Source organism: Onychostruthus taczanowskii, unplaced genomic scaffold, assembly GCF_017590055.1.
Source record: "Onychostruthus taczanowskii isolate IOZ18803 unplaced genomic scaffold, ASM1759005v1 scaffold17, whole genome shotgun sequence".
NCBI classification, from domain to species: Eukaryota; Metazoa; Chordata; class Aves; order Passeriformes; family Passeridae; genus Onychostruthus; species Onychostruthus taczanowskii.
The window spans coordinates 1704870-1718183 of NW_024498906.1; the positions used below are offsets into that span (position 1 = coordinate 1704870).

Genomic DNA, 13314 nt, shown 5'->3' on the forward strand with positions numbered 1-13314 from the left:
ATATATGACGTCTGGGAGAAAATTGCAGACACCACCTTCCAAATCCCCTGGGCCAACCACTCCCAAAATCTCCAGGTTTCAGTTTCCTTTTCATCTCTTCTACTCCAAGTCCTTTCCAATCTAATCATCATATCACTTTTCTTGGGAACCAGAAAAGAAGGGATAATCAGGAGGAAAGAAGAGAATAGCCTACATTGAGCATACCTGGAAGAGAAGTAAGTCCCAGACAGACAGAAGCTTGGTCAAGATTAAGTATAAAAAAGAGCAGATTTTCACCAGAACTACCAAAAGGAATCATGCTGACCAAGCCCATGGTAATGAAACATGTCAAGTCAGTGGTCTCAAGCCCAAGACTTTGCAAAGAAACAGTCAACAGTTTGTTTAGTTATTGCAAGAAAAACAGTATTTTCCTATGATTCTTTTGACAGGTACCCATACTTGTTTAGTTGACATTTCCTCAAAATGCATGCTTACCTTTAATTTTACAAAAAATCATAGAACACTGACAATTCCTTCTGCTAGGTATTGTCAGGTTATCTCTAGGAACAGCACTATTGATCTTTCTTGTCATTACAGTGAGAAAAAGTGAAATTAACTGTTTAATACTTTTTTATACACACAGAGAGCTATAGAAAATTTCATTTATGTGTATATATATATGTATACACACATATATATGTATATTTTAATTGTGTATACACCCACTCCACTTAAAATATATATTTATACTTTTATATATATATATATATATATATAAATTTTACAATTCTCTCAATATTTCCCTGGTCAGATTAAAAATAACTGATTGTTTTAAACAAAATATGAAATCATTACTTATGTTATTCAGGAACTGAAGAATGTTTTTTATAATTCTCCTGAAAGATAACCCATTTTACAGCTTACAGAAAAGTACACACTTTAATGCTGCACTTAACAACTCTATTATATATTTCAGTATGGCTAAAACGAAAGAGATTAAAATTGAGGTTGTTTTATCAAATCATCCTACATAGTATTCTGAGTATTATCCAAGGCTTATTTGGGATTTTCACAAACCAGGATCATAACAGCAGTATCTTGAACATAAACCTATATTCAAAGGCACACAAATCAGTAAAGAAAGTCAACTTGTAAATATAAAATACTAAATATTTGACTGGAAATGCAAAAAGATTATTTTTTATAATTTAAGTTAAAAGAAGTGATAAAGACCAGAAACAGACTGAACAACAAGATTTAAAAATCAGAACACAAAAAATGCTATGTTAGTTAAGCCTATTAAAATGTATATATAAATAATAGATACACCTCCTGCCAACTTACCAAGGTATTTCTCCCTTTCTTCTCTTCTTTCCTTTGCCAGTCTTTGTCTTTCATCAGTTTTTAGAAATCCATCAATAGCTGAAGAGAGAGGGAGGGAAAAAAAAAAAAGTCTTAAAAAGCTGTTAAGCAAAACTAAAGAAGGATCCAAAAGAAATTAAAAGAATCCATCAAAAAGGAATCATAAGTACTGCATTTAACAACTCCAATAACAAAACCAATTTTGCTCTTGTATGCAGGCAGGTTAAGGAGCTGGGATTCAGGTGCCTCTTGAGCACAGCCTCCCACCCACTGCTGAGCTCCAAGCACGGCTCCTCAGTGGAAATGCCTGACTCCTCTTCACAGAGCAAACAAGCATGCTGTTTGTGCTTGTTTCAGAACCTGAAACTTCCTTGGGAAAAACGGTATGGATGCAACTAACGTGCCCTTGTTAATAAGCTCATTTTAAAGTTTTTGGCTAGATGGGAAAAGGTAGCTCAGAAAAGCAGTAAGCAGCTACATGGAGTCCCAGCCTTTATATTTATGGCTGACCACAGCCCTGCAGTTTCCTTGCTTGTTCAGCATTTCAACAACCAGCAATTACTGCTGGATGAGGCTACAGAAGCAGCAGCCCTCCTGCCCTCTTCCCCAGGCAGGAAACACTTTGTTTCCTCCTGGAATTGGCATCCAAAAGTAAGATACTTGTTTAGGACGAGATTGCCTAAGGATGTTTTGTACCTGGATCGAGACACCCCAGTTCTTTGCACAGCATGAGCAGCTGAAAAGCCCAATTTAAGGAGGCAGGAAGGCAGAGTGTGACACACCAGGTGGCCTGGGATCACCTGCCTGCATGCCCTGGAACAAGCATCAAAGGGACCCAAGATGGACCTTATGCAACAGCAGGAAAAAGGCCACCAATGAGTACTTTGACAGACCATCCAGGGGATGGTATCCTCTTAAAACAGCTGACAGGGCCTCCAGTGCCCTCCCCTCCCAGGATCTCCTGAGGTCTAAGCAGTGCTGCAGTGCAAACAGGCATGGTGTCTCACAGCACAGTTTACATCATTTGCAGTCATTATCTGGGCTCCCTACTGAGTTACTGAATTCTAATTAAGTCCCCTTCCTTTTGCTCTGAGAACTGCACTTATTAATTTTATCAGATAAATACAAATGGAAAAATTACATAGACTGTAACCTCAACTACCTTTCTGAAAAGTCACACTTGCAGGTTCCTTTCCAAAGGCATCCTTGTCTGTGGGAGTAAGGATTTTGCACAGGAAGTGCCTTTCTATAAAATGCACAGTTCTGTAGGAAGGCTGAAAGCCAGCCTCAGTGGCCCCTGGTGACATAGGCAGGGTCTCAGCTGTCCCCCATTACAATAACAGCTTGCTTTTTCCCAAGCAGCACCTTCAAAGACCATCTCTAATCCTTGTCAGCACACACAGACTGCAACTACCTGAAGGCAGCCAGGCCCCTGGAAAAACGTGATTATAGCTCCCAGATGGTTAATTACAACTAAATTTGTGGGTCAAATACATATTTATTTATTACCAAAGACTCATCCTACTTCCATACTAGTCCACTTGTTTGCTCATTTGGCTGACATTTGTTTTCAGATTTGACAAGGAAGGAGGAGACAAGAGGTGGCAGCTCAGTGAAGCAGCCATGGCAAAGGCTTGTAACTGCTTTGAAGGGGCCTGCAGTAAGTAGGCAAGAAGGTGAATCAGCATAGGTATTTTACAGCTCCTATGGAAAGTTTTTCAGTGGTCTCAAAGTCAAACAAACATGAAACCTACAACTCAGGCTAGAAGCAGCAGAAGGATGTGAAATTCTGATGGATCAAGAGCCCAAAGACGGAGGACTGAGCTTGGGAACAAGGCAGCTGCAGAAAGGGAAAGAAAGAAGCAGAGGCACAGGTTAAGGTCTTCTGTGGCAAAGGATGTAACTCAGGTGGAGCGGTGGAACCCAAGGTACAGAAACTAGAATGGGGATAAATGGAGGGATGGAGAGGAACAGCAAGAGAGTTCATGTCCAAGAGTCATGTTCACAAAATCCTGCACTGATTCTCATCACTCTCCTGGCTTACAGTAACTATCTCAGAAATCCGCCAGCAAAAATGTATCCCATTATGCCCATCAATAAAATCACAGCTAACGCATCTCTACTTTGATTGCTTCACAAACACAACTGGTAAAAGTGGATCTAAAACCCTTGGTCACAACCTCACTGCTATCCAAAGCTGATGCACAATTTTTCAGGTTGGCTTTCTCAAGCATTTGAATATCTTAACCCAATTCATACATACATATTACATTTTTTCCTTTTAGTCCCTTTGCTTATTCATTCAGTGCACAAGAGTTGAACCAAGTTCAAAGTTATTAGTGCTTCTTGCACTTTCTTTCTGAAACTGAAAAGTAAACAAAACTACACCTGAAGGCTTTTTGGAGAAGAGCATTCCACACTTGGCTATGCCACAGGTGAAACTACAAATACATGGAATTACTGTTCATTACATATGCAATACACCAACATGAAAAAAACCCACAACCCACCAAAAAACAGGAAAACTGCATTCTAATACATACAGGCATCAAACACAAGATGGCAAGAGTAGCATTAAAATAGCACAGGCATCCTCAATGCTGGCATCTCTTAACTCGAGTACTTGACTTTGCAAATCAGCATGCCTGCCAAAAATCAGCAACTTTACTTCAGAAAGTAAATACAGTTTTGAAGGACAGAACAACTGCTCCCTGGGTGATAGCTTGTACAATGGGATGAATTCAAAGGCCAAAATGACTGTACTTTATGCATCTTCACATAACATTCATAAAACATTATAAATGCAGCGGGCACAGCAGTTACCTGCGGCAAGGAATTTCACTAATGACAAGAATTCAAATCCCGTTTGGCAAAGCAGACTGCAAGCAGCAAGCTGGCCCAGGTAACCATCCCGGGAATAGCGTAAGGGCATCCCTGTCCCGTAACAGGGAACTGCCAGCAGAGGGCAGGAGAAGGTCTGAATGAACAACAAAGCCCCACGGCAAAGTCGCTCTCACTGAGCTGTGACCTCGGGTTAAGCCTGTGTACGCAGCTTTATCCTGAGCCCTCCTCATATTTACAGCTAAGCCTCTGATCCCTCGCTTAGAGAGGCACGTAACAGCTAACAACATGTTTGAGAGTCAGGGCGTAAATGCAGGCTGGCTGTTCTTCTGCCAACCAGAGTAATGAATACAAAGGGATACTGGCAGAAAATTCCTTAATAAACGTTTATTCCCATACTTGCAGAGGAATAAGGAAACTGCTCAAATAATAACAGCCAAGATTTTACTCTCAGGATATGCACACATTTCTACTTATTACTCTATCTTGCAGCCCTCCCCAAAAGTCCTTTGCACAGAGTCCCCACTCTCTAAGGCATGGGGCTTGTGCCTCATTTTTTGATTGAGAAGGGCCAGCTGTTCATCTGGGACTTTATTACAATGAGCATTTCTAAAGAAAAAGACCATAACATAAAACCAATTCGAATGTCAGCAGCAGACCTGCAGCAATAATATAACAGTTGATGCTGCAGGATTCCTTCAACACTTCCATGTTACTTGAAAATAAATATTCACAGAAGTAAAACCCAACATGTTAATCAGTGCTTCAACCTTTTTTCTGGGCAAGGCAAACCTATTCAGACTGATGAAACAGTGCCAGAACATGTCCCCACACACTGCTCTGCTCCACATCCTGCTTGTGAAAGCCTCTTGTGGTTGCTCAAGACAGAGGAAGGCTGGCCTCTCTTGATCAGACATAGCAAGCTCTGTCGTTTGGAATTCATACCCTGTTTTTGGTGAGAAAACAAGTATCCAAGCAGGACAATTAGGTCACTGGAAGCTGAGACTCCATTTCAAAAGGACCAACAGGCTGCTTGGGCATCTCCTCTCCTGAAATTCACACCTGAGTAATTGTCAGCAGGTAAGGTCTCTATTAATTTTTCTCTTTTTTCCCACTTTGTTATTGAACCAACACCCCTATCTGTTCTCTCTAATACCCCATGGTATTTGGTTTCACAATACATTTATACACAGCAGATATCAAAGCCCTTGTTGGGTATGCTGACAGAAGCAAAGTCAGCTGGGCATCTAAGACCAGCTCTACGTAACAGTGCTCCACACACTGAGACCTTTGGCCATCCTGAATGACCACATTCAAGACATTTAGACCTTTGTCCATCCTACCTGGCATTGTCCAACACTTTTAGACCTTTGCCACAATATGCACTGATGCTGCTCAATTAGTGAAATTTCCCAGTTTGGATGCAGTTCTGCCAGTGGGTGGCCTTGCCTGGGACACCACTGCACTTACACCTGCTGTACTGCTGGCAAACTCTGTTGTTTCAAATAACAATCTTGATCTATAAAACTGACATTTTGCTCCCTAAAACCTGCTTTGTCTCCCTTGGGACTGTTCTTTGAGACAATAATGAAGAGCCATTTTCTACCTGTCATTGTTTCCCTCTGGGTATTTCTGAATGAAGAAATGTTCAAGTTTTCAGCTATTAACTATACTTTGAGGAGAAAAATAGCTACAAAGCTACATGTGACTGTACCTAGATGTCACTTTCTATTGCCAAAAGGCACTTTTTCTGAATTTTAATTATTATATAGCTGAGAGGCTTTCAGGTAGAGGCAACATGCAAACACCACAAGAGCTTTGCAGGTAGGTTCACTAAGATTTATTGGGTTGTTGTCCTTTTCAAAAATTATCTCTTTCTACATTTTCTTTAATTAAAAAAGATCTTTATTCTATAGCATTCAAGAATCTTAATACAAAGAATCAGAATTTCCCCAGTTTCAGATACTTAATTTTATTTTTAGATTTGCCAGGCTGGATTTCAAATATAACCAGAAAAGAACAGGAGCATTGTCCATTATGTCTAATTAAAATACCAGGATGGCTATTTGTTGTTATAAAGATGTTAAGTGGATGAAATAATTAAAGACAAACAGTTGCCAAACACAGAGACATTTCAGAACCCCAGGCTAATTGCCTGAGAGGTGGCCTGGCAGATAGAACAGAGAAGCTGTCAGGGACTGCATGCTCTAGTTAAACAACTAGGACACCTGCCTTATGCTCCTGCTCCCCACCCTGGATTTTCAAATTATCCATTTGAATCAAGAACTGCAGTTGTAAAACATACTTACACAAAGACTGCAGTAGCAATATATGTCCTACTGGTATGTATATTTAAGTTTAGGGTGAAATTGCTCCAAAATGCTGGCCAAATAACCCTGAAATGATACATAGAGTATATATCCATAATTTTGTGATCACATATATTGACAGAAATATCTTAATTACTACATGGGGAGGAAAAAATTACTAAAATATTAATGGCAAATCATCTCAGTTTTGCACAAGCCCACAGACACCTAATTAGCTCCATAGGATTGTGTACAAATATGTGTGCAGCCCTAAGAGTGCCCCAAGGAGACTCCAGTATCAGACACACACAGCAGATGCACCTCAAGAGCACTCAGAAATGGTAAGATACATTAGCAGAACATTTTTACTTAGGAAAACACTAGATAATTAATCTAGTGTTATTATTTATTTAGTTTGCTATACAGCCCCCCACACAGCCATACCAAGCAGCAGCACTGTGTCCATATTTCCTACACTGATGTTTTATTCATGTGCTTCCATAACCTTTCAGGCAGAAAGGAGTCCAGAGGCTTAACCAGTTCTTGACAATGTCTTTCTCACAGATGTAACACACATGAACATTTACAGCTGTATTTTTCAAACATCCCTAGACCCCAGAGCCATGTGGCATCTACAGGTAGGATCTTCCCTTCTGTAGCCTGTCCAGCAACTTTCTACAAGGAAACATTCTGGAAAAGATTAAAACAAACAAACCAAAAACCAAATAAACAAACCCAAACAACAACAAGCCCAACAACAAAAAAAAAAAACAAAAACAAAAAAAAAAAAAAAAAACAAAAAAAAAACAAAAAAAAAACCACACACACACAAAAAAAAAAACCCCAAAACAAAATAAAACAAAAACTCATCAAAAATACTGTTTCTAATTCACAATTACCATTTTGAAATTTCTAGGGTTTGCCAAGGTGGTATTAGCTGAAAATTTGATTCTAAAACAACAAGCAAACCTGTGAACCCCAAAGCTATAAACATTTCAAACACAAAGTTTTTTCCCATGGCTGAAATACTTTTCCTCTTTCATTCACTTACTGCCTATCTCCTGAATTAGCAATAGTCCCAACTTGTATTTGCAATTTATGCATTGATAAACTTGCACAGACTAGTTTCACTGCTTCAGCGGAATGACTTGTGTTAAAATAGAAGATATGCAAGTACCTTGTTAGGATCAGGAAGCTCATGCTTACCTCACCCAAGTCTGAAAAAAAGGTCCAATCACTCATGTACTATCATCTGAAAGCAAAATTCATTTTTTGGAAGGAGAGTAGCTATAAATACTGTAGGCACCACTTGCCTGGTTCACTGTACTTTGACTTTTGCAAGAAAAAGCCTCAGTGTAAGACAATAAACCTCAAGTCACAGTTATTTTGCCCAAATTATCTAAGGGAAACTTTATAGGATCAGATAAATTTGTTCCTCCATCACACTAAATTCAATCTCAACAGCCTCATTTCAGGAACATATACATCAAAATGAAGAAATTCCATTTATTGGTAACAATTTTTGTTACCCAAGTGAACAAGAAAAAAAACTTTGGATCTATAGTGCATAGGTGTAGTCAACAGCACTGTGTCCAAGGTGTATTCTACACTGATGTTTTATTTATGTGCTTCTGTAATCTCTCAGGCAGAAAGGAGTCTGAAGGTTTAACCGGTGCTCACCAGTGTTTTTCTCTCAGATTTAACACACATGAACATTTATAACTGTATATCTGTGCATAGTGTAGTCTAGCACAATTCAATTTCTAATTAAAAGTGTTTCTGGACTGACAATACACATCTATGTATCAACATCTGCTGATGTTATATAGTGATTATTAGGTATCAGATAACCAGAGCTTAGTGAGACACTAGCATCTCACTGAGAAATTCAGATATTTTTAGCATGAGCAGACCAGATGGGAACTGTAAGTACCCATTTCTCCCACCTCCACTAGCTTGTAATCTCCAAATGCACATTAAACCCCGCTTCCTGCTCAAGTTAATTGGCTTTGCTGGTGTGTGGCACTGAATAGCGATCTTATGCTTTGGTGGTTTTTCAAATGCCACTGCTGTGTTGCGCTCTCCAGTGACAGCTGAAGTGTACAGAGACAGCAGGAGCGAAGGGAGCCCTGAGCTGCTCTCCCGTGCCCAGGCAGGAACAGCTTTAGCAGAAGCCTCGGGCAGCCCTCGGCGGGCGAGGAGCGGAGCTGCACTGAGGGGCACCACAGCTCATTTTCCTGCTCAACACCCGATCCACCCTTCACAGCAGCACCCCACGCTGCACATTTAAAACCAAGGGTGCAGGAGCCAGTACTTGTAAATATTATCTGTAGAGCACACACAGCTTCCAGATGTGAGCACCCAGGTGACCTGGAGCACACTGGGCTGAGCTCCTGTCTTCATGCTCAGGCTCTTTGGCCAAGCAACCCCAGTCACCTTCCCCTCTGCAGTGGGTGGCTGTCCTTCCCCTCTGCCCTGGGTGGCTGTCCTTCTCCTCTGCAGTGGGTGGCTGTCCTGCCTCCACCCGCAGGCCAGGCACTCCCACATCAGCACCCAACATTCAAATTTAGCTTCACAGAGAAGAGGGAAGCTGGAATGATTTTCCCACTGTGACAGCTACCTGGAACATGTCAAGCTGCCCAGCTCATGGCACTGAAGTGCACTGCTGAAGGCCATTCCTGTGCTCCTTCTCACAGCACCAGTCCATCACAGCTGCAAATCTCTAACTTCAGCTGACTCAAGGGTCACAGGACAGCATTTTGGAGGAAGCCCCAGCAGTCCCTGTACATCCTGCCTTCCACTGTGGCCTTTTTGTAGGCCATGGATCTCTGCAGCAGTGACTGCCTGCAGATGGGGCAGCCAATAAAGATTTTTTTTAAATCCTATAATCAAACTGGTAATTAACCTCTATGTCTAGGTACCCAAACAAAAGCATGACAAAAATTTAGTTTGCTTCTAAACCAGCTTCAGCCAGAAAGTTTTCTTTTGGAGCCTGAAGCGAAAATGACAAGGATTTGTCAGTATGCTCTCAAAAACTATCCTTAAAAATATTTAAGACAATCCCAGAAGAAATGATAAAACAAAACAAAACAAAAAAATCTACAAATCAAAGGCTCACACTTGGGTGACAGAGGCTTGGTGGGTGACCACTTCGGAAGTGGCAATTTGTACAGTGCAACATAGACCATCAACCTTGCACTGCGCATTTATGTACAGGGATGGTTCTGCTGATTCCTTTTACTAGTTCTGGTTTCAAGAATTATTAAGTCTTATTTCAATACTTATTTAATAGAAACTGCAAAAGAGACACTGGTGCTTTGGAATTTGCTCTGAGTTGCAGCAAAGATATAGTTAGAGAACAAAGAAAACACACTTGGCTCCTAACAATGCTTACGGAGGCGTGAGGTGTTACCAGCACATCTTTTATTACTACAGCACATCGGAATTTTTTTCCCTAGATAGTAAAATTAAGTTTTTAACATTACCTTTATCTACCACTATACTCTGTCCTCCAGGAGTGAAGATTTGGAGAAAGCTTCAGGATGCTTCTGTTCTGCTCTTTCTGGTCAGCAAAGTGAGGATAAAGCATTTAACAAAAGAAGAATCCATTTGCAATTTTCCATTTATATATACCTATCCAAAAAAAGTGTTGATGACTTACTAACATGACATGCAACTATCAAGGACTGCCCTAAATAACCTCCACTTTGCTCTACCCACACCTCATGCATTGCATGTATATTATGCAATGCATAATATACAGTATATTATTCCAAATAGAAGCAGCTACCAGTATCAGATGTAGAAAGCACATTTTCCCTGTGATTTGGCAAAAGCTTCCAAAATAAAAAGAAGCAAAGCTGATTAATCCACAGCACACATGATCAAGTGAACTTCATCCTCTGTGGACTTGGCTAGGCTCAGGAGCAACAGTTAAAATGTTGCTTTTGCTGTGCTTCACACTAATTATATTTCCCAGTCATTTATTTCAGGGAGAACACTCATTGACTATCAAAACAATTTATTCTAGGAACATGCACAGTAAATCCTCATAGGGAAGAAAAGCTTTAACAATTAAATGTTTGCTTCAAAGCTTTTTCTTACATTTTAGTAGATGAACTACACCAACATAGTTGATCTTTATAATGTTATGTATGGACATACGGTTTTAACTATGTTTATGGTCAGTGTCAACTCATCAACTGATCACACAGCTCCTGGTTTTGCATTCCCCAGTCTTGGCCCCTACACATAATTCTCAATAAAGCACATAATTTAGTGGTGGGCTCAAAACACCCTTTTAAATCCAGAACATGATTTTTTGCCTCTGGCATTTATGCAGTCTTATTCGAGAATCTAGTAATTCTAGGTCTTCCATCAAGAGCTATTGTCCTTGTTGGGACTTCTGCTTACTTTTCTACTTGTGCTTTAGCTGTGAGCTTCTGACACATAAGGAATTCCAAGCACAAAGCTTTCAGTGCATGCAAGTCCACCTGCAAGACACTGCTGAGACCTGCCCACATGCTGGCAACCTCTCTGCCCCAGAGAACAAAAATATTATATTTACATACATCCTTTTATACATATCTATGCATCTCTGAACAATCATTTATTATGACTGTTCTTGGTCCAACAATTTGGAACAACTGGCCACTGTGCACACAAAATGTTAACTGCCTCTGTTAGAAACCAATAAAGCCTCCTGAAGGGCAAGGCTCCAAAAGCAGGAACCTCATTCAATTCTTACCCTTGAACTATATTAAAAGGTCTGAATTACTTGAAGCTTCTGGAAGTCTAGGAAATATGCCAAGTACAGACTGCCTTAATGCTGACCCAGGCAAGCTCATCTATGCATGGGGCTGGTGTTGAAGGAGTCCAGGTCAGTGAGGAAACAGTGACAACTGAGACATGTTGGAACCCACCCCCCTTGCCTAAACTCTGCTCCATTCTGACAATGTTTGCATTTAATGGAAACAGAAGACCTTAGATCTATTAGGTTAGTACTTGGAAGATTATTTTACAAGGGGAAGAGACAGCAAGGAAATAGACAGACACACAAATAAGGCTGAACATTTCTGCATCCCTTGAAGGAGTTATATGATCCTATGTTCTTAAGTGGAAAAACTCTGCTCCATTCTGACAATGTTTGCATTTAATGGAAACAGAAGACCTTAGATCTATTAGGTTAGTACTTGGAAGATTATTTTACAAGGGCAAGAGACAGCAAGGAGATGGACAGACACACAAGGCTGAACATTTCTGCATCCCTTGAAGGAGTTATATGATCCTATGTTCTTAAGTGGAATTTATTTGGAGATTCAAGACCTTAACAAAAGATTGTAAAAAAGATTAAGCCTGCCTTTTTAGCACCACAAAACATACATCTTTGCTTAATCTCTAATTTCTCAGAGGCTTATTCAGAGTTCCAGTATAAATTATATTAGCTGTTTATGCAAACTCAGAACACAAATCACACTATTCATGGAGCTCTTAATCTACAGAATTAGAAAGATAATTTACCAAACTCAAACTTTACACACAGGAGTGGTGAGTGGATTATGCATCCACTGATTTTTCAAATCTCAAAAAGAAGGCTTTTTCCGGGTAAGAATTTGGAGCATTTACAAAGATTTATAAAAATCTATGAAATTAAAGGATAAATCAGAATATAAAATGAGTAAACTGTACACAAAGTGCTTAAATGATATGCTAAGATGAAAACATACACTGAATACAGGCTGGACAGCACATTTAAGCCAACACAAAGGGTCAAGTAAAACAGCGGGTCACTAAGCTCTGCAGTAAGGAGCGCTTAGCACAGAGATCAGATCCTGTATTCAGTGTTTTCTGTCAAAGTTCATCTGAACTTTCGCAGTGAGGTGCGACAACACTACACAGTATAAAGGGAAACTCCACTTCCCACTGGTGTCTCCTACCTTCTTTTGTGACCTTCGTGGCCCACAGAGGAACAAGTGGAGAGACAGAGTTAATATTCCAGTCAACACCTGCAGCTTTCAGTGCTGTGCCAGTCTGCCTCTGCCCAGGCTCAGGGGAACTCCGTGCAGGAGCAGGCACTGCAGGCACCGAGGAGAACCACGGAGACTCAGCTGGTGTTCCCATGGCACAAGCATTTTAGAGCCTTTAGACACAAACAGGCCCTTGCACATACATGTGCACTCTATAAGCACAATGTTTTCTTTCCACTGTTACCAGAATTCATTTCAAAGACCAGACATACTAGCCCCACACAAAATTTTTGAAGAAAATACAGGTACTCCTAGAACAACATTTCTTGGAGTTTTTCTGTTGATCCTTCAGCCATCTGGAGAAGACTGACAAAGTCCAAAGCTGGCATGTAAGTGTTAATGTCAGTAATTCAGCACCAGTGTCCAAAATGCTTTGAGGACACAAAACAAGCAAAACAGGACTTTAGATATTTAAGAAAAAAAAAATGTAGCTTATATTTGTCCAAAATTACAGGCATCTATTAACAGGCTCATATGGGTCTTCCACCACAGTATAAGAAAACCTGTTTGGTTCAAAGGCAATTTTTTTTTATTACTTTATTCCTTCTGCCTCTGTATATGCTTCCACATGATTTTGTAGCACTTTGCAAAGCAGATTTCTGTTCTCATTCATAAATAAGGGCAGAGCTAGAAATCTGGCCCACAGATTTTTATTTTTCTGATAATTTAAATTCTTCAAACAAGTGACTTCAGAAAAGCCTCTACAGGGCACTGAAAAGAATCATTTCTTACAGGGCTGTGCCTTGACACCAGATTCTCTACTGAAGTGTTCTCTGATGTCAGGGTCATTCATAAAC

General features: G+C 40.1%; 1 protein-coding gene across 1 annotated transcript in view; it reads right to left on the reverse strand.

Moving 5' to 3' along the window:
- The window catches only part of MAP7D2 (MAP7 domain containing 2), an 82264-nt gene that overhangs the window by 35620 nt on the left and 33330 nt on the right, over window positions 1-13314 (reverse strand). The window contains exon 2 of the mRNA XM_041399841.1: window positions 1324-1401. Coding sequence (XP_041255775.1) covers window positions 1324-1401 — 78 coding nt within the window. The remainder of the gene's footprint in view (window positions 1-1323; window positions 1402-13314) is intronic.